The sequence below is a fragment of the Tetrao urogallus genome (assembly GCF_951394365.1).
Source record: "Tetrao urogallus genome assembly, chromosome: 2".
NCBI classification, from domain to species: Eukaryota; Metazoa; Chordata; class Aves; order Galliformes; family Phasianidae; genus Tetrao; species Tetrao urogallus.
The window spans coordinates 31,679,893-31,700,676 of record NC_136814.1 but is presented as its reverse complement, the minus strand read 5'-3'; the positions used below and the strand labels follow the sequence as shown (position 1 = coordinate 31,700,676).

At 35.8% G+C, this 20,784-nt stretch overlaps 1 protein-coding gene across 1 annotated transcript in view; it reads left to right on the top strand.

The window, feature by feature from the left end:
• FEZ2 (fasciculation and elongation protein zeta 2) overlaps positions 1-20,784 on the top strand; it is a gene marked incomplete at its 3' end in the record, with an annotated part of 36,569 nt that overhangs the window by 1,835 nt on the left and 13,950 nt on the right. The window contains exons 3-8 of the mRNA XM_079550304.1: positions 2,135-2,251; positions 3,638-3,782; positions 6,610-6,878; positions 9,879-9,959; positions 14,872-14,947; positions 17,889-17,954. Of these exons, the coding sequence (XP_079406430.1) occupies positions 2,135-2,251; positions 3,638-3,782; positions 6,610-6,878; positions 9,879-9,959; positions 14,872-14,947; positions 17,889-17,954 (754 nt within the window). The remainder of the gene's footprint in view (positions 1-2,134; positions 2,252-3,637; positions 3,783-6,609; positions 6,879-9,878; positions 9,960-14,871; positions 14,948-17,888; positions 17,955-20,784) is intronic.

Genomic DNA, 20,784 nt, shown 5'->3' with positions numbered 1-20,784 from the left:
GGAAGAATTCTCATCTCTCAGGTCTTCTGAGGGAACAAGTTGTTTAAGCATGGTGAAGTTGGATTACGTTGTAAAAATATCTCAGTGTGTAACCTGAGAATAGATTAATGCTTTGATTTCTGCCATCCATTAAAGAATCCATAGGTACTTTTTATGCTGACAAGAGCAGTGATTGTTCTAGTGAAAAGGATAGCAAAAAAAAAAAAAAAAAGAAAAAAAAAAAACCACATTTCACCATCTTCCCCTGCAGAGTCTCTGTCTTTCTCTGTTGGAGTCTGATGATTATCTCTTGATTTTTTTGACTTAAATATATTCTAATTTTTATTAATAGCATGCTCTGACTTTCTAAGTGATTTTAAAGTAATTAAATCTTTACATTTAAAGTTAAAAGCAGTTGCAGCCCCCTGTGCTGTGTTTGTGTTTATGTGACTGAAACAGCGGAGTGAAAGGTTGATTTCTTAATAGATAACCAGTTACAATATACAAATATTGAATGGAATTTTTGTAAGGAAATTATGAAGGAACTACATAAATATGAAGCTGTGTTGCTGGATTATAAAGAATCTTAGGTATGCTGGAAGTAGAAAAGAAATTGGTTTATGAAATAAACATAGCTCAAGTTTTTTCAGCTTCCACTCCACCTGGCATGCCTTTGGATGTCTGAAGCCCATCTGTTTGGAGGCATTCAGCACTATTTCTTTTCCTACTTCTGTTTCAGTAGTACTTCTGGATATGTGACAGCACATATGGATCAGCTAGTAGCTTGTTTTAACTTTCTTACTTAATAATGCTAACAGCTAAGTAATGCTTCTTTGATGTGTTTGAAGCTAGTAATATGCCATTGGATTTGAGCTTTTTCCTCTTCTAGGAGGTGAAAACGTAAGGTGAATGAGGTTGATTCATCAAATCTTTGTTGCTTCGACATCACAGATCTCTGAATGCTTTTATGTAGCTCTGGCAGCGAAAGGGGAAGCTAGGAGGAAGTGTTGTGCAGTGGTGCAAGGAACAGGGTTGCGTAATTGCTGTTATTATATTATTGTTAGATTACTTCCAGACATGTCGCTGCCTGAATTGGTCTGTTCGGCAGGTACAAAAGCTGAAGCTGCCAGTGCAAGGAGTGGGAGTGTGGGGCCTGAAATGGGCACGCAGTGTGACTGGGTGCACTGCCAGGTTAGTGTCAGCTATGCTTTGGGCTGCTTTAGTTGTTTTTTTTAGCTTAACCATCAGAATATATTCTGAGTCTCTTAAAATGTTTGTGGGGATGTAAGGAAGGAGGAGCTGACCTCCTTCTGGATGTGCTGTTATCCTTGCTTACCATCTCATAGACGTTGACCGTTTCAGGACTGCAGACATGAACGAATGTCAGAACTGAGATGTGTCTGTGTGGTGGGTGAGCAGATGTTCCAAGTGGAGGCCTGTGACCGCGTGGTTAGTCCAGATTCTGGAAAAAAAGAGGACGCTCGCCTTCTTTCTGATGCCTGAAGAAATACAAATTGTGTGTTTTCAGATGACTTTAGCTTTTCTAGGTTGTTTTGGCTGGAATGTGATAACAGACAAAATGCAGAAAAAGAATGGTATTTGTAAATATTAAAGTATTTGTAAATAAGCTATAATATGGCAGAGTATGAGAGTAAAATATATGTGATTGATGGAGGAGGAGACTTAAGGAAACATTCTATTTTTAGAACAGTTTTTTATGTTGCTTTCATTACGTGAAAAAATAAAACTCTAAAAGCACATAAAATCACAGATGTCTAATATTTGTTCTACGTAGGTTTCCACTCCACGCTGAATAACGTCAGCCTTCTTTTAAGGCAACTGCCTGTTTTAAATATCTGTAGGGAAAGCTGTCAGCCCAATGCAGATATCTACGTGACGTTGTGTATGTGATCTTTAATTGCTGAGTTCTTCATCTTTCAAGAGTGACGCCTCTCTTAACTATTTCAGTGGTTAAGATGCTTCAGTTTCTGCATGCTTGACAGCAAAAAGCATTGATACCAGTATTATGGGCAAGGAAAATGTTTTGTTTGTGAAACTCTACATTAGTTCCCCTTTTGTTTCCTTTATAATTTCTGTATATGTGTTTTTATTTGTGTGTGTGTGTGTGTGTGTGTTCAATTTTCATGCTTTCTAGGTAAATGATAACTTAAACCTTGACCTGTCAGATGATGAAGAGCTGAGAGAACAGCTGGATATGCATTCCATCATTGTTTCCTGCATCAATGATGAACCACTGTTCACAGCGGAACAGGTACATTTTTCAGCACGGTGGTGATATTGTAGTATTTTCTTTTCACCTGTGATTATGTTGTATTCTTCTTGCTTGCTGTTTACAGGAGCTAGCTTTCTTGATTGGTTTTGGTTTGGGGGCTTTTTTTTTGTTTGTTTGTTGGTTTTTTGTTTTTTTTTTTAGAGTCACTGTAATGTGTGTGATATTCTTAATATCCTTCAGATTTGAAAAGGTATTCTAGTGCTTCAGGTGAGGTCGGTAAGATAGTCAGGGTCTTTGAAATCTTTATACCCTTCTTGTCATGAATAAGTCAGAAAAACTACTAAATTAAATACATGGGCTAAGAAGCCAAAATATTTTCTATATATTAAGATTACTGTAATGTTTGTAGTTTCCCAGCTTGACAATGTGGGTATTCATATCTGCATGTGGCTTTGTGACTAGTGAGAATTCTCTGAAGTTTTTGCCTATATGAAAGCAAAATAACAGTTCTGCTAATAGGCATTGACATTACTTGGTATCTAAAGGCTTCTTTTCTAGATCAGTGGATTTATGCTCTATTCAGAATTACTGTTTTGAGTAAAGTTAATGTTCACCCCACTTTAGTAAGCAAATGCAATCTAATATATTCAGTATAATATAATAGCAAAAAAAATAAGAAGAAGAAGAAGAAAGGGTTGTGGTTTAGATGGTTAGATGGCTCTGAAGAAATGATAGTACTATTTTTTTTTTCTGCTAATCATGTCGTGGAGATCTTCCATTCTGATCCAAGTGCTGGATTAACAGGAACATTTTGCTGTGTTAGCAGAGATAAGGAGAAAAACATTCAGACTTAAAAGAGCTGAGAACATAGAATTCCATTCACAGTAGATGATTTTGGCTGGTGTTTTTAAATGTCGTCTTTGTTCCGTGTGCACTGAGTTCTCTCTATAAGTGTCATCCATAAAAGTACACAAGAGTTTTGCTTAGAGAAATGTAGTGAAATTTGAGAGTATTAAAAAAAAAAAAACCTCATTGACTTTGTTACTGTTTTGTTTTCCTTTGACCAAACCCTCCAGGAAAATATTCCAGCATACACTTCACTTCTCTTAAGCAGAGCTTTGTGTACCTTCATGTGGAAATAGCTGGGTGGTTTCAACACACTGCTTGTATTGAGATCACCACACAACTACCAGAGTAGCTTGAAAAGATACACTTATTCCCAAAGGATGGGTAGGAAACATCAGTGTGATTTTATTCATTCTCCTGAACCCTGTCTCATACAGTATGAGTTTCACTTAGCGACATCTGTACTACTTGAAAGTAAATAATAACAATAATAGTAACGATTTCTAAATTGATTTGCTTCAGATTGCAAGCTGTGTCTCTTGCAGTGAGAGTTCTCATAAGGATTGTCTTTTTTTGAAGGTGATTGAAGAAATAGAAGAAATGATGCAGGAATCTCCTGATCCCGAAGATGATGAAACACCTACTCAGTCCGACCGTCTCTCCATGCTTTCCCAGGAAATTCAAACACTCAAGAGATCCAGTACAAACAACAGCTACGAGGAGAGTAAGTGCTGTTTATTTAGTGTTTTGTTCTAAAAAATAGTTTCTGAAAATCATTCAGTCTTATTGAAATAGACTTGTTGAAAATAGTTTAATAGATAAGCTTGTCACATACTTCGTTTATAGTGACTCCTCTTATGAAATATCTGCATCCAGGAATATTTTGGAAATATTGGATTTCTCCCAAAAGGAGAGAGTAGATTTAGGATGTAAATGGAAGACGTATCTTTGTCAGCTTTCCTAACTTAGAATGAAAATGGAACTGTATAGAATTTATGTGTTGGAGCTCAATTTGCTGTAATGAAATCCTTTCGTAGATAATGGGATGCCTATAATTTTTATTTATTAAATTATATATTCTGGAGAGAGGTGCTTTCTTAGGCCGTTGTACTGCTCCTGTTTAAGGAGATTAGCTAAAGCTCTTGAAAGCTATACTGTAGATGAAGAAATGGGTTTTCATTAGTATTGTTTCAGTCATTGCAACTAATCTTGATACACAGTAACACAAAAGTAAGAAACCATTGCTTTTTTACTATCTGAGGACCACAACCCTTTCCACCTTTGCCATTCCCTTTCAAAAAACCGTAAGAGGAAAAAATACTTCCTCTTCTACTGCACAAAGGAAATTTGCAATTTTCTATAAAAAAGGAGTAATTACATATATAATGTAAGCAAAACATATTGATTTGCTTGTAAACATAAATCTAATTAATCAATTTCGTGATGGAAATTTGATTAGTCTGCTAGTTGAAATCTGTACTTGAAAGAGATAGGAGTTTGGTGCTTTCTCATAGTCTGGGTCAGCGGTATAAATTCTACAGATGATTCAGAAAACCAGCTGACCTTTTGTGACATGCCTTACAGCTTCTGCTACATTTCAGATTTATGGAGGAGATTCCATTTTCATGGTTGGACTTGTAGCTGTCTTAACACATAAATCTCAGGAATGTGAAAACCTAGCATATCCTGCACAGCAGGGCTTCCTGCTCTTCTGACAGTTCCATATGTCCTTAGGTTTAGAGCTAATCAAGCTTGCTTTGTATTTCATACCATATTTATTTTGCCTTGCCTCGGGAAAAGGAAAATAAATATCATCTTCTCTGGTGCATCTTCTTTGCTGCATCTTTATGGCTTAAAAATGAGCCTTGACCAAATAACTCTTGAGTTTCTTTCATCAGATAATTTAATTTTCTTCACCAGTTCCTCAGAATCAGCTTTCACACCTTTCACTGTTTTATGAAAAGCTTTTGCTACCTTTTATTCATTTGCAAGGCTGCTTCCAAGTTTTGTCAGCATCTCTCTGAATTTGTTGAATTTTGCAGGTCGCAGGTTTTTCCTGGAAGCTTAGTCTGTCTTGTGTAGGACAAGTCAGAGGTGTTAATCTTTAGGATTACGAGCAAGAAATCAAAGCTTGTGTTTGCTCTTTTCTTGGATGGGAAATGTGTTGAATTGTTCAGTTCAATCTACTTGAAGCTTAGAGCCTTTGCCATTATGTACTGTGCTCTTACTGTACTGTTAGTCTTCTAGCAGAATGTAAGACCTAAGCTACTCTGAAAAAACTGAGGCTCATTGCCCCAAGAGGTTTAATTGCATTTTCTTTGGTGAGAGGGAGCTTTCCCAAATCAATCATTTTTCCCTGCTCTAATGTAAGAGAGAAATTCACCTACTACATTTGGATGCTTCTGAGAACTGTACTGTACTGTAGTTTGTGAATTTATCTGTATTTTCCAGCATTTGCCTATTGAGTACTCACCTGTCTAAGAGTTTACTAGACTAATGGAACATAACCAAATAATTACAAACACAATGCATGAAGACATATGCAGTGTCTTTAAATGGATTGTGCTCTTTATTGTAATCAGGACTGCCTGTTTTTCAAATGCCAGTGAAAGTGACGTTCTTTGACATAGCATCTGGGATTTACTAGTTCATAGGCATGCCAGACGTTATTTTGAGTTCTGAAACGAAAAGCAGTCCTCAAAAAGCTTTTTCAGGTTGAGCTGAAGTGAGCCTCGGGAGATCCTCGTGGTCATAGCTCATTGTCTGTAGCAGTAGTACTTTCAAAATGTAAATCTGAAGGGTTGCTTTAGTTTCCGAACTGTCATTTTTAAAGGCTTCTGGTGTAGGTTTCACCAATTTAGGCTTGTGCTTTCTCAAAACCATCAGTACTGATTTTTGCTTGAAATGAGCCTACTGGATAGTTTTAATTTTAGGTGTTTGTTTCAGGCAATACTTTTGATTACAATCCCCAGACAAAGAAACTTGGAAGCTAGTGTTTTGGGTTTTTTTTTTTTCCCTGTACTAAATGCATCTTATCATAAAAGCATGTTGTTGTTTCTATTAAGATGTGTTCATGCCTTGCCAGTAACCCTAGGAGGTTATGCTCTCTCAGAGCATGCGTAGTTTCTGTGTTACTGTAAGTGAAAAATCCAAGAATTCCAGCAGTGCCGAAGTGTTGACTGCTTTGGAAGAAAATGTGGAGAAATCTTCTTCTGAAGAGTGGGTGCAGGAGGAAAGCAATAGTTAACAAGGGTGTCAGTATTCCAAGTCTAGTGGTTATTTCATCTTCCTTAACTACAGCGTGCCCCTCGTATTAGTGGATTATATCAGATTTCTCAGAACTAAGCAGAAAGTTTAAAGTTCACTTCTTACTAATCTAGTTTCTTCTATGATGAACTTGTTCCTTTATGAATATTGATTTATTTTGTGTAGTTTTAGAATGTACTTTGTTGTTTTGAAAAAAGTCAAAGTGTTGTTTTCATGTCATCCTGCGCATATTCTCTCCTGCTTAGAATCTTGACTGATTGCATTTTTCTGTTAACTATTTACAGGAGTAAAAAGATTGTCTGTTGCTGAGTTAAATGAACTGCTAGAAGAAATTGAGACTGCTATTAAGGATTATTCTGAGGAGCTGGTGCAGCAGTTGGCACTGCGGGATGAGTTGGAGTTCGAGAAGGAAGTGAAAAACAGCTTCATTTCTGTCCTCATCGAAGTACAAAATAAACAGAGAGAGCACAAAGAAACAGCAAAGAAGAAAAAGAAGCTGAAAAATGGTAGTCCTCAGAATGGGAAGCAAGAAAGAGGTCATATGCCTGGAACAGTAAGAATATATTTATAATAAGAATATATTCATAACTGTTGTTAAATTCAAAATATTTTTCATTCTTCTCTTGGAAAAGTAATAGTCCTTGATTAGACCAAGATAAATGGTACATCTTTCATGCCTTTATTCACAAACAAGACTCTTAGACACTTCCAATTTTTTTTAATCTTTTTCCATATATGGATATAACCTTTTGATATAACATTTTGCTGTTCTACATTTCTTATTAAGAATAAGATGTTTGCGCATTTGCCTGCAATCAGGATACCTTTCTTGCCAATAATGCTGTGTTTTGATGTAGTGCTGTGTGTTCTTTTATCAGATTAGGCAAGCTCATCCATCTGTTTCATTTGAATTTCAGTATGTTTACCACAATTAGTCCTATAGGAAATCCAGTATTATTGATGGAGCAGTTCAGATATTTATTAATCACATTGACCTGGGGCTAGAAAAAGTAAATCTTACCCTGAGTCTCTGAAACCTGCATCAAAGTTGTTACCTCCAATAACAGATTGAGGTAAGGCCAGTATTTAATGCAGATGTATAGGGAGGAAGTAAACAAAAAAACTTGTTTTTTTCTAAGGAGAAATGTCTTTCAAACCGACTTTGAAAAATAGGAGGCAAGCAATGAGAGAAATTAGGTCGTTATCTTGTCAATGTAATTTTGTCCTATCTGTCCAGTGTAATTTGAAATGGGACATTATTAGAATTCCTAAACTTCTCTTATAGAGTACAGAAAATGTAGCTGAGGTATTGTGGGTCTGGCTAAGCCCCAGAGAATGCTTCAGTTTTGCTTGAGAAGTTTATTTTTCAAACATAAACGAATAAACATTTGTCATGAAACATTAATTCTTCAAAATCTACCTTAGAAACTTATGGGAATGGGATAATTGTGATACAATCCAAACGTAGTAGTTGTTCATCTTGTCCAAAAGATGGGTCCTGACAGAAAGCAGTTCTGATTTCCTGGCTGGTGTTGTACCAGTAGATCTAATTTGGTCTCTGTTTTTCCCGTTCCTCAAGTGGAAAAAAAAACTGTGGACAAATTTGCTAAGCCTTGTGTTAAGATCTACAGTTTACTAAATTATAGTAAACAGATACATTTGCATCTTTACATGGAATTGTGCTAATCTTTGCCATTTATACTAAGAGTATTTTATGTAAATTTGAAAATCTTTACCAATCCAGATGAAAAACCATTCTTTGTGTGTCTAGCTGAGTTTTAATGGAACTCGGAGAAAGTGGATGTCTGGAAAGCAATATGGAATTTTTGTCTCTTTGCAACAGCAAATCAGAGTGGAGATGTACTCCTTTTTGGCTCTCAATCACTGATGAGGAAAAAGTGGTATTCTAACTAGGAAAAAAAAAAAAACTGATTACTTGGTTTTAAAACTTGACTGAGGTGATTCATTACTTATTCTGATTATTTAGAGGCTTGAATAATGCTTTCAAGAACCAAAGTATTGGTTCTGTTATAAAACATTCTCAGGTTTGGTTGCTTCAAGCTGTACATATCAGATTACTTCCTTAGATGAGTTGAACTGATTATCTCCCAGATAGACTGTAGGCTTAGTAAGTGTGGTTCCTTTGAAAACAGCTTCCACTATCTATACACATCTGGAAACGCTCAGTCAGAAACAAAGGAACAAGTTTCTTCCTTCAGTTTTTTGTTTTTTTTTTCAAAGAAGTACAAGGAGTGTGTATATAAGTAGTATATTTGGATTACTTTGTGAAGAGTGAGCTTTTGTTAATAAAGTTAATTACCTATTAGCTGAAGCTATGCTGAAGTCTCATTTAAATACAAAACTTTAATAGGATTTAATAGGAAATAGGATTACATTTTCATACTCTGAGAAAATCAGTTCTTCTATGGATACATCATTTGAATTTGAACGAATACAAGTTGTAATTCTTTGTCATTGATACAGACTTTGGGTAAGTCATTTTCTCATACTTCCAACTCTTATTTCACAAGCACATAGTGAGAATAATGAAAAATACTCAAGTCATGAAGATACCAGTTACTTTAAGCAGAATTTCCTGGAAGACTCAAAATGGCTTTGGTAAAATCTCTGTCTTTATTTACTGACCCTTTTGCGCTTTGGAAAGCAAATGAATGCAGTATTCCAGCACATTTTTCTTCTCTTCCCATAAATATATACATTTAGATAAATGTGCTCAGGTGTGCACACTGTATTGCTTGCCCTCTGTCAGCAGCTTGGCAGTTTCTTCTTCTTATGTTCTTGCCAGTTGCTGCGTTTTACGTTTAATCCTGAATGTCAAAATTGTTCCAGTTTCTTTTTTTAATCATCTTTTCCTGCAAGCAAAAAGGATTATAATATGTGTGAAGAAAACTGTGGTTGGATTGTGTATTAATTTTTCCTCACTTGGGTTCTGTGTAATGGAGCTTGAAATTAATATGAATGCTTTATTAACCAATTGTGCATATTTTATCTGACCAAAAAAAAAATAATGAGGAATACAGGTGATAGTTAATTGTTGCTTCAGGAGTGGAAAAGGAAGCATAAAATGTTTTGAAGAGGTTGGAAGTAAAATGACTGCCTCTGAGAAATATTTCTAATAGAAATCTGTAAAACTGATATCAGCAGTGTCTGTATTGTCTCTACAAATGTATTGCTCAAACATAAGCTTTAAAGAAAGTTTGTACTGTGAATTAAACTTTTAAATGTTGAGAAATGAAATGGCAAACCTTAAAATATAAGTCTCAAAAATACGAATTTTGGATCTGAAGTGTGAAAGATCTTGTTTAATTAAATTTGATGTAGATATACTGTTCAGCTGATACCGTAAGGTTTGATTTTTATTAATGAAAACTTAGTGGACGAATGAAAGAAGTAGAAATGTGCTGAAATACATCTTAGAGCTTGTCTTTGTCATTTGTCTTACTTTTATCGTTGTGATAAATGCTGATCAATGCTAGCCTTCTGAACTTTTCTCTGTCCATTTTTTTCTCTGCCATGTTTTCACTACCTTTAGCGCTTCAGCATGGAAGGGATCTCAAATGTCATACAGAATGGCTTCCGCCACACGTTTGGAAACTCGGGTGGAGAGAAACAGGTGCTGGGCTATCCTCACTCTTTTCCTCATTCTTTGAACCTTTGATAGGAGCTGAGATCTTGAAAATTACCATTAGTTGAATATATGTGCCAAGACAGAAAGAAAAAATAGGACAAAAATGTTGCCATCTGTAGTCTTTCTCTGCCTCAGAACTCCGATCAGCCTACCGTCTCTCCATCTTTCCTCAATGGGATGAGACAGTCAGGGCTCGATACCCTGATGCACTGAAATAATAGCTCTTGTTTCTTACCCCAGACTAAAAGTCTGATTTGACGTAATGCGTGCTTTAGGTATGTTGCATGTCTGTGCAAATTGAATGTCCAACAGAAGAACGTATACCAGATTTGACATTCCATTTTAGCTTTCAGCATTAAAGGACTTGAGACATGTCTACAATGGAATTTTTTTTCCTTTCTTCCAGTGGTCAGAACTGATATATCTTAAAATCTGAGTAGCATCTGCAAAATGCATGGACTTTATTGTATGTCCTTTTGCCATTGAAAACTGCATGATGTTAAATGCAGAGGAATATGTACAATGCAGATTACTGAGGTAACACAAAAGGGAAAGGCAGGTTTGTGTCTTTTTATTGACTGTTTAACTGTTGGAACTTATACACAGCCCAGCTTCATTGGGCATCCCTGGAGAGGTTACATACACCTAAGAAACAAGATTTTTATTTTTTATTCCAAAATAATACTTTCTGTTTGTTTCAGAACTGTAGTATTATCATGAGGTTATATATCATGATTTTACCCTCTTTTGCAAGCAAGGTATGTGTCTATGTGTTAATGAAGGCATAGATTCAGCTATTTGTCACTTGCTTTTTGGATCGTGAGCACGTGGCTAGACCTAACCCAGTAGAATTTGTATTGCCTTACATTATCTCAACTCTCTTCAGTTACAGTTACAGCTGTACTGTTTTTGTTGCTATCTTTACCAGAAAATACTAACTGCTGCTTTTTGCTGTTTCAAATATACAAACGGGCAGCTCAGACTTATTTTCTATATGTTTATAAGAACACACCTTTTCTTCTTGATTCTAATCGTAAGTAGCTTAGTCATTTGCTTCCAATATCACTAACTGGGATAACTTCCAGTGATTTTTTTCTTGTTAATTTAATAATGCTGTTCTTTATGATGATTGTACTTTTCCCCTGATCTATCTTATACTATATTCTTGTTATCTGGGGATATATTTTGTTTCCCTTTCTTGTATCCTAAAGTTAATCATGAAAATAAGAAGCTTAAAATGAAAAAGAAGGGAGAAAGGAAGATGTAATACTGCCTCTTTCTAGAGTAGTCCTGGAAGACCATTTTTCTGTGGCATTTGTTCAAAATCTGTTAACTGAAAGGATATTTTTTTTCTGTAAATGCCTCGTAGGTAACGTTATAAAACTTTTCTTACAGTGTCAGTCTTATTGTGTTTTTCACTTGTTTGGTTTGCTCATTTTTCCTTTGTCATTTTACCCAACTCTGGATGTTCTTTTAAGACACTGTGTTTTTCTTACAGCAGCAAGTTAGAAAGCAGAAGTACCATCTTATACCCTGTGATAGTTGAGTGTAATCTAATTTGCTTAGTATTACTCTCAGAACATTTGTATGAGTCTGTCTTCAGGGCGTGTTGTGCTTATAAACTTAAGTTCAGGTATTTTTGTGTGGCTAGGAAGAGTTATGTAACTCCCTGGGGTTGTACGAAAGAAAAAAAAAAAAGAAAAAAAATGCAGGAGCAGACAATTTTTTGAATGCCTTACAAGGTTGAGGTTCATACCCATTCAATCACAGCATAAAGTTTCTGACATGTTTGTTCAGTTCTTTCTAAACTCCTGTCATTCATTAATTTCAATGGTGTTTGCTGTCTTGACTATTTTCAGGATAGTGCTACTCTGAAAACTAGGTAGGTACTTTCCTTTTGAAAACTGTAATCCTCTTTTTTTTTTTGTCTTTGAGACATGAGTAAACACAACTTAGAATTTTTCAGTGTCTTCACTGATGGTAAAATTTAAAGTGAAGTTTCCAGTGGGAACCACCAGTTCCCATCTGATAATGCAGCTGGGAAAATACAACACCAACAACAGCATGAAAAGCATCACACAATGCTGTCAGTTCTTTCTGCGGTCTTATCTCCAGAAGGAATTGCAAGATGTTTTCATTTCACTTATTATACATATCAAACACTTTGTATGACTACAAATTACAGTGGGGATTGCTGCTTATCATGTTGTCAAATGTATGTCAAAAATGTACAGGTCACAGTAGATTTAATGCTTGGGCATGTCAGTAAGCTATACTCAAATCATTTTCGTAATGTGTTCTTCACAGAGTAATTCAGGGAATGAGTTTTATTAGGGCCATTAGGGAGACTCACTGTTAACAGCTAAGTGGTGATGAGAAAAATGAGGTGATTTTTGGAAAGTAAGAAAACAATTACATGGTTATTGTTTTTGTCTGTTTCATTGTAAAGGGAAATTGGTAGGTAGGTGTTGTGGGGCAAGGAAAACAAGGGGCATATATTTGGTCATTAAAATGTATCTCAGTTATTTATTGTGCAGGTTGATAAAGGGTAGAATGGCACTTGAATATTTTGAGGGCTGGAAAGAACAGCCTAAGATCTGATTCCTGTGTTAATAGATCTACTTTCATTTCTGACAAATGTAGATTTAACAGCCTTGTATCTAGCTATTGATTTTCTTGGTTTTAGGAATAATGCAAATCTCTGTGATATATCTGCTGGGGAAGAAATTGAAAATTGACTCATGGATGGCTTCCTTGGAAGCACTGCCTGCTTTTCTGTGCTAAGTGGATGTGAGGAAAGTGCTGAAATAATAGGGAGGAATTAAAGCACCCTATCTTTGCTCAAGGTTTTGGTGAGGTGTCAGTACATCCCATACAACGTTATTTTAAATTATACAGAAGTGAGTCTGTCTGGCTTTTAAGCGTAAAGACATAAGTTGTGTCATCTCACTCTAATCATGGCAATGGTTATAGCTGGCTTTGGTAACACCAGCTCTTCTTCTGCAAAGTAAACTTCTTCACCAGAGTCTGAGTTACAATTGACTCTTGCTAAAGTGTTGGCCATACTACAGGAGATACGATGTAGAATGTACAAGGGCTGCTGTGCAACTGATGCCTCCTATTTTATTATGTTGGTTTGTGACATCAGAGGTGGATGTTGGTGGTATGACAGTAGAGGCTGAGCATTCCCACCTGTATTCTGCTACATGCTGTGTGACAGATGGCAGCAGAAAGGAAGTCTAATAGGATGGCATCTGACATGGAAGTGTGTATGAAGCAAAGGGGTGAAATTGAGCTCCTCTGTGTGGAAAAAAAATGGCACCCATTGACATTAATTAATGGTTGCTGAACATTTATGGAGACCAAACAGTGGATGTGAGCACAGTGAGGTGGTGGGTGGTACATTTCATTAGTGGTGACAGTGATGTGAAGACAAGCCATGTTCTGGGCAGCCATGCGGATATTTACAAGTGTGGCGTATAGGTTCTTGTTCATAGCTGGTGAAAATGCACAGCTAATTGTGGTGACTTTATTGAGAAATAGTATTCTGTAGCTGAGAATTTGCTCTCAAGTAGTGTTACTGTGCTCATTTTTTCTGTTGTAATTTCATATTTATTTCCATGAAACTATTTTTGAAGTGACCTATTTTGTCATTGTTGTGTGAAGAGTTACAATCTCTGAAGTTGAATGCAAAATGGAATGTTGCTTCATCTAATACCCTATGCATAATTACCACAAAAAACATTTCAAGTAAATTCTTAAAAATGGAAGCTTTTTCATTAGGAGGAATCCCAGTGACTTTTAATTTATGTAATAAATCTTATAGCAATAGGGTTACTTCAAGAGCTTGAAAGCTCTAGGCAATAAAATCCTGAAAGATGTAAGACTTTTTTTAATAAAAAAAAAAGCAGATGAGAGTGAAAGATTTCAATGAAGAGTAAATAAAGCAAATGTGGAGTTGGTTTGAAATGATCTACCAGCATATTTGACTAGTAAAAGTGAAAGTTCAAATTTAAGTGCAAGCAATGGGTTCATGTTTGATTAGGTTTCTTTGTTCCTTTTGGTTGGAAGCATTACAGGGTCAGAAGGTGAAAGCTGTCTGTTTTCATTTTCACCCGACTGTAGGGCAGTCTAATTTTCTTTGTACAGAGGACAGTATAGATCACCGTCAGAGATGGGAATGGGCAGCACTCTTTGATCTACCAAGATCTTTGGAATGTTTCATACACTTAGAAGGAGTTCAGCAGTCACTGGGAAAATCCCATGGCTGTTCTAAAATGTTTCTAATGCAGTATATGGCCAAATTTTCTAAATAACTGTTAGCACATTTGTACAAACTTGAATATCTTATTTCACACATCTCTCACAGCCTGCATCAGATATGTTCTGCAATCCTTTACAGGCTGAGTAATATCAGTTTCCCAAATGATCTGAGGGAAACATAAATAAGAATTGTTTATCTGGAAATATATTTACCAGATAGTGAGATGATTGTTCTAGCTTTTGCTTCACTATAAGAAGTACTTAAAACATATGAAGGACTTGTTCTTGACATCTGGAAAGTGGAGAGATTTTAGATTTTACTCCTATCATGCTTAGGCTCTGAGAAAGAATACCAGACTATCTACAACTTCCATTTTTTGTCATCTTGTTTGTTTGTTAGTGTTTTGCTGCATGAGTTTTAAAGAGATGTTTACATAATTTTGAAAAAAAAAAAATAGTTTCTGCAATAATAGCTTAGTGTGAGAAGTAGAATCTTAATCACTTGTGAAATACAATTTTTGAAAAGCTGTTATTTCTGGCTAGCAAGTTTAATAGCTACAGTGTTCACGAAAAGAATCCAGGTAACATACGTGGTGTTAAAAGATTGTGAAGTAACTCTGCTTTTTTTTGACAGTATTTAACAACCGTCATCCCTTACGAGAAGAAAAATGGACCTCCATCTGTTGAAGATCTTCAAACATTAACCAAAAGTAAGTACAAAAGTGTTTCCCCAGCTCATCCTGTTCTCTGTGGATGGAAGTGGTTGCTCAAACCAATGAATCATACTTACATGGTTGTCTATTTCTGTCTCACTCTATAATTTATGTAATGTGTTTTTGACCTCCTCTTCTGAGGTTTTGAGTCCTTGAAGAATATTCATTTTCTAGCTGCTGTCTGAAACTCTGGAGTCTAAAAACTTGCATCAGAAAGCAAAGGTTTTCATACTGTTTCTATGAATGGAGACTTAAAGGAATACTGTATGTCACGAAATAGTCAATGATGTATCTCTGTCTCTGCTACCTTTTGGTACCTGAAATGCGTCCTTTTGTTCAAATTTGCTGTACCTTACTGATGTTACTGTAACAACTTACAGAAATTGAAATGAATGCAGCAACAAATAAGATTGTCTCATTGTACTCGCTTGCTTTTAAACTAGCCTTTCTCTTTCTGTTGGTGATTTTGGGTTTGTTTGTTTGTTAATAAATTCTAGTAATTGTGGCATGTAAACTAAACCTGAGTTTTGACAGTTTTCTAAATTCTCCTTATTTTCTTAGGCCAGATCTTTAAAATTATTTTTAAGTTCAAAGTCCTCTATGTTATACTGGAATTTGCATGACAGTTAAGGTTGCATCTTAAAAAATAAAATACTAATTATTAGGGTGATAAAATAAAGCAGCAAATCTCAGGTAATCAATGGCATCTCCTCTTTTTTTGAGACTTGCAGGAACAGTTTGATATTAGATGATAAAATGCCTTGATGCATTTGATAGAATCATGGAATGATTTAGGTTGGAAGGGACTTCAAAGATCGTCTAGTCCCATCACCCTGCCGTGGGCTGGGACATCTTTCAGTTAATAGAATGATAGAATCACAGAATGGCCTGGGTTGAAATGGACCTTAAAGATCATCTAGGTTCAATCCCCCTGCTCTGGGCAGGGTTGCCAACCACTAGATCAGACTTCCCACAGTCACATCCAGTTGATCAGTTTGACCCAAGATTGATTGTATTACAGTGCAGTGCTTGGAATCTAACAATGCTGTAAGGTGTTTTCCGGCTGCACATCTGTTACTCCACAGGTGGCTGAAGAATAGTGATAGGTTGGTTGGTTGTTTACTTGGAAAGAGAAAATAAATATCAGACAAAGTCTGAAGTAATGAAATGTTTAAATGGAAGTTATATTCCTAATGTCTTTCTGCTGTAAGCACTATATTTCACATTTTATATTCAGTCCATCAGAGTAACGTTACCCTCTTGCCGTATTTCAATTTTGCTTAAAAATATTAACAAAAACTTGATATTAAGAGAGAGAAAAAACCTCCTGAAAATGGCATATATTGTTTTAATGGTTTACTGACAAAATGTCTTGTTTAAAAAAAAAAAAAAAAAAAAAAAAAAAAAAAAAAAAGAAGCATTCCAAATAGTATTAAGTGTATGGCCTTCTGTAGGCTGGTTGGAACTTGACCCTGTGACTCGGTTGCAGATTCCTGACTCTCTCTTTTGCTGTTGTTAACACGACCTTAAAGAAAGGTGGAGGATTTTTTTCTGAGGGTGGTTTCTTTTTCTTTCAAAGCTTTGTATTATTCTATAGTTATGAGCACTCATGCCTTCTTCAACATAAAAGTTGAAATGAGCCGCTTATTATATTGAAGTTCATTGTCACACAAGAAATTTGGAGCTTATGAAATAATGCTATTCTGTACTATTTCTTTATGTGTAATTGTTTCAATTGAGCCAAGAATACTTCATAAAGAATTGTCATTAGTTTTGTTAATGAAATAACAGACATCTTATGTGTGCCAGGTTGCTTAATTTTGTACCATTTTAATTTTTAAAAATCGTGCACCATAAACAAGCTGTAAAAATTCCTGACATTCCATTGCATACATGCTTATGTACTTATCTCTCTAAACATAAGAATGTTGCACATGAATTTTGAATCTTTTCCCTATTGATTAGAATGATTAATATTAAACTATATGTAATATATAAGAACATTAGAAGTCCCAGAATAGATTATCTTTTTTATCCAATCATTTACAGCAGCACATTCTGGAAAAGTAACATTATTACATGATTTCAGTTGAAGATGAAAAAAGACAAGTATGCAGCACACTTTTCTTACCTGTTAGTATATTTCACTTTTGGATATGGTGACTTTATGTTGGCAAGGCTTGTGATGGTGAAAATACGCCCAGAGAAGGGCAACAAAGCTGCGAGGGGGTGGAGCGCAAGTCTTAGGAGGAGCAGCTGTGGAAGCTGGGATTGTTCAGTCTGGAGAAGAGAAGGCTCAGGGGAGACCTTATCACTCTCCACAACTTCCTGAAAGGAGGTTGTGATGAGCTGTGGGTTGGCCTCTTCTCCCAGGTAATGATGAGAAGCCATGGCCTTAAATTTGCACCAAGGGAGGTTCAGGTTCAATGTTAGGTAAAATTTCTTCTCAAGAAGAGCAGTGAGGCAGTGGCACAGCTGCCCAGGGAGGTGGTGCAGTCACTGTCCCTGGAGGCGTTCAAGAGCCCTGTGGATGTGACACTGAGGGAAATGGTCAGTGGGCATGGTGAAGTTGCCCTGGTGGTTGAACAAGATGATCTTAGCAGTCTTTTCCAACCTCAGTGATGTTGTGATTTATTTTTTTTATTTTTGCTGTCATTGTTGATGGCATCTTACTGTAAATGATTAGCCATGCAAAATGGATCTCTTGAATCTGCCTACTGTGGAATACAGTGAGAATTATACAAGTGAAGGATGAAGATACTACATGTCCCTTCTTGTGTTTCTTGTACTCCAGTTAAGGGTTTTCTTGCTAGTAATATGTAAATCCCTATGAATAGTAGAAATAGCTTTGCTGTTTGTTTTTTTTTTTTATAAGTGTTGTCTTTAATTTATGACTAGATGTCTGAATTGCTTGTTTGTTTTTGTTTCCACACTTCAGTCCTTCATGCCATGAAAGAAGATAGCGAGAAAGTGCCAAGCTTGTTAACAGACTATATTTTAAAGGGTGAGTATGTTTCCTAGCAAAGGAACTTTTTTTTTTTTTTATTTTATATTAACATGCGGAATATAAAGGATGTATTTGAAAAGAGTAGTTATAACATGAGTTATGTTAGCCTTTTATTGCAGAAGTCTTTCATTCATTCAGGGCCTTGTGTGCGCGTAGTTCATAATACAACATGATTATTTTTTTTGGTGATAATGCAGTGTAGTGAAGTATGCATGTATATTCACGTAGCTGAAGACATCAGTGAGAGCAGAGTAGCCTGGGTTATAAAGTTAAATGGGTGTAGTTCATCTGCATGTTACCAGGTTCTTAGAATCAGAACTCAAACTTCTTAGTATTTGCAAAATGAAGTGCTTAAAACTTTGCATAAAAATGTGTTACCTTCTAATCTGTAGTATTTATTTTACATGTATTTATCATACCTTCATCTTTTACTTGTAGTTTGTGTACTAATCATTTATTTTCCAGTCTTATTAGCAGAATGGGAGACTTTGAAAATCACTGCTAGTTTTAACTTGAAGGAGTTGTTCCAGGTAGTTTCCAGGTTGTTAAATTGCTTCTAAACACAGTTCTTTGGCTTTTTTTTTTGCCCACATCTTAAAAACACTTCTGTCATTGCTTAAGTCTTGGCATATACACTGTTCTTACTTCGTTAGAGTTTAAAACATTCATCAGACTCCCAAGATCAGAACTAGCAGGTATACTAAAGGAATGATGAATGGATGCTGTTTTATTTGTCACTCAAATGTAGGTTATATTCAGCTGTTCAGCTTCAAGTTTCCATGCTTCCCAGTTTTTTCTGTCCTTTTAGTATCAAGTTTTCGAAGTCTTGCTATTTTTAATTTCTTTTTATTTCAAATATAGTCATGTGACTATTACTGTGGGGTTTTTTTGTTGTTGTTTTTAAGATTTTCGTATTTCTTACACAGATTCTAACCATTCATCTCATAGAGATCTGAATACTTCCAAATTACAGTTGTAGATGAAAGTTAGCATGCTGTTGCTTCAGAAAAACTGATAAGAGAACCACATAGCATTGTAGAAGTTTCAACAGGCGTCTGTTGAAAGAGGCTCACTTCTGATTTTCATGTAGCATTGCAGAACTGCCACATACAATAAGAGTACGAAGCTCTTTCAGTTGGTTCCTTTAATTGCTCCACTGTTTACTTACCCTTTCTGAAAATCTTTCTTATGTTAGACAGATATATTTGCTTATGAGCTGAGAGCCACTTAAGCTTAAGATCAAGGGGTTTTAGTGGTGATGGCACTAAACATTAGTTTTGTGAAACAGAATTTTCAATCCAAGACAATTAACTGTTGTCAGTAATTAAAGCTGTTTGCTTTTCATCGTAATGCATCTGGTAGAAACTGGATGGATTGTTCTTTACAATGTCTCCCCTTATTTTTAGATGTAACTATTGAGAAAAGTTTTTACATTACTTGGATGCTGAGAAGAAGCACCCTGACTGCTGAGGGAAACAGGAATCTTCTGTGCAGAACTTTTTTATAAGATACACAGATTAACTGAACATATGACAGGATGATGTAAGAATCTCTGAGGTTCCCTCCTACCTCTTTTCTGCATGCTCGTGACTCTAAAGTCAGCAGGAATATTCTACCAGCTAGTTGCACAGTTACAAAGATTTTGTGCTTGCATTAAGTGTGTTGGATCAAACAGTTCTTCATAAACTCTCAGGGAAGCATTATGCCTCTTATTGTATAAGATTTATTATGGGTGTTTAAAGGATAATCTCTCTCACCTTTCTCATACCGAAAGGAAGAGATATTTCCCCTCAAATATCATGGTTTCTGAACTAAGAAATCATGAACTAAGGCTTTCTTACTCTTCTGTAGATCTGTTTGCACAATATTCAAGCTAATTAGCATGGAATTTCACTCCATCACTATAGCCTTAACCGAGTTTCCCCTTGCAATATTTAGACTGTGCTAAATATTTATAGCTCGTAAGCCAGCATTACACTGTAATGTAGATATTGTCAGCTACAACTCAAGATTTGCTTTCATTGTTTAGAATCAAGCTGAAGAAAAAGTATCAGTGAAAAGTGATTCTAATGATTTCCATAGCATTATTGGTATACTGTAATGGAACAGAAAGTGTCGTGAGCCTGGAAGGATAATAGAACTCTAAGACCTTACTCTAAGCAGGAAGTGTTTATTTTAAAGCAAGTCCTGCCGCTTCTGTTCTGATGGAAACAGAAAGAAAGTGAAATATGTTTGTGTCTTCTCTGAACTTTGTAGTGTTTGGTAGAAATGCCACTATTTTGAATATCTTGAACTAAATGCCAAAATTAATTGTAAAGCTTGTGAAAGACTAAATTTGCATCATGTAGGAAGACGCCACCAACCCCACCATATGTATCATCTAATACTTGATACATTCATTGAATGGTGATTGAGTAACTTTATTTTGGCAAGGCAATTTAGTCAAGAGCTGGAGCATAGGGCTAGAACTTGAAGGAGAGTTGTATGACTAGATCTCCTACTGACCTGTGTTACCATGGATCGTTCCTATGTTTTTTTCATAGCTTATGTAAAAGTGTCAACTAACACATCTGAAATGCTGTCAGGAGAAATCTTAGAGCTTTGCTCTGCAGATGCAGTATAATAAAGAAACGAAGAAGGCCAGTGCAACTCAGAGCTGTTAGAGGGGTTTGCACAGACTTCGTTCTTTTTATGTCAGGAAAAAAGAAAGCTCCCTGTGTATTTCTGAACAGGATTACTCGTTTTCGTAAGATATGTTTTGTTTTTTACTTTAAAAAAAAAAAAATCTCATTTTCCAATTTCTGCTATCTCAAAAATGTTTCAAAAA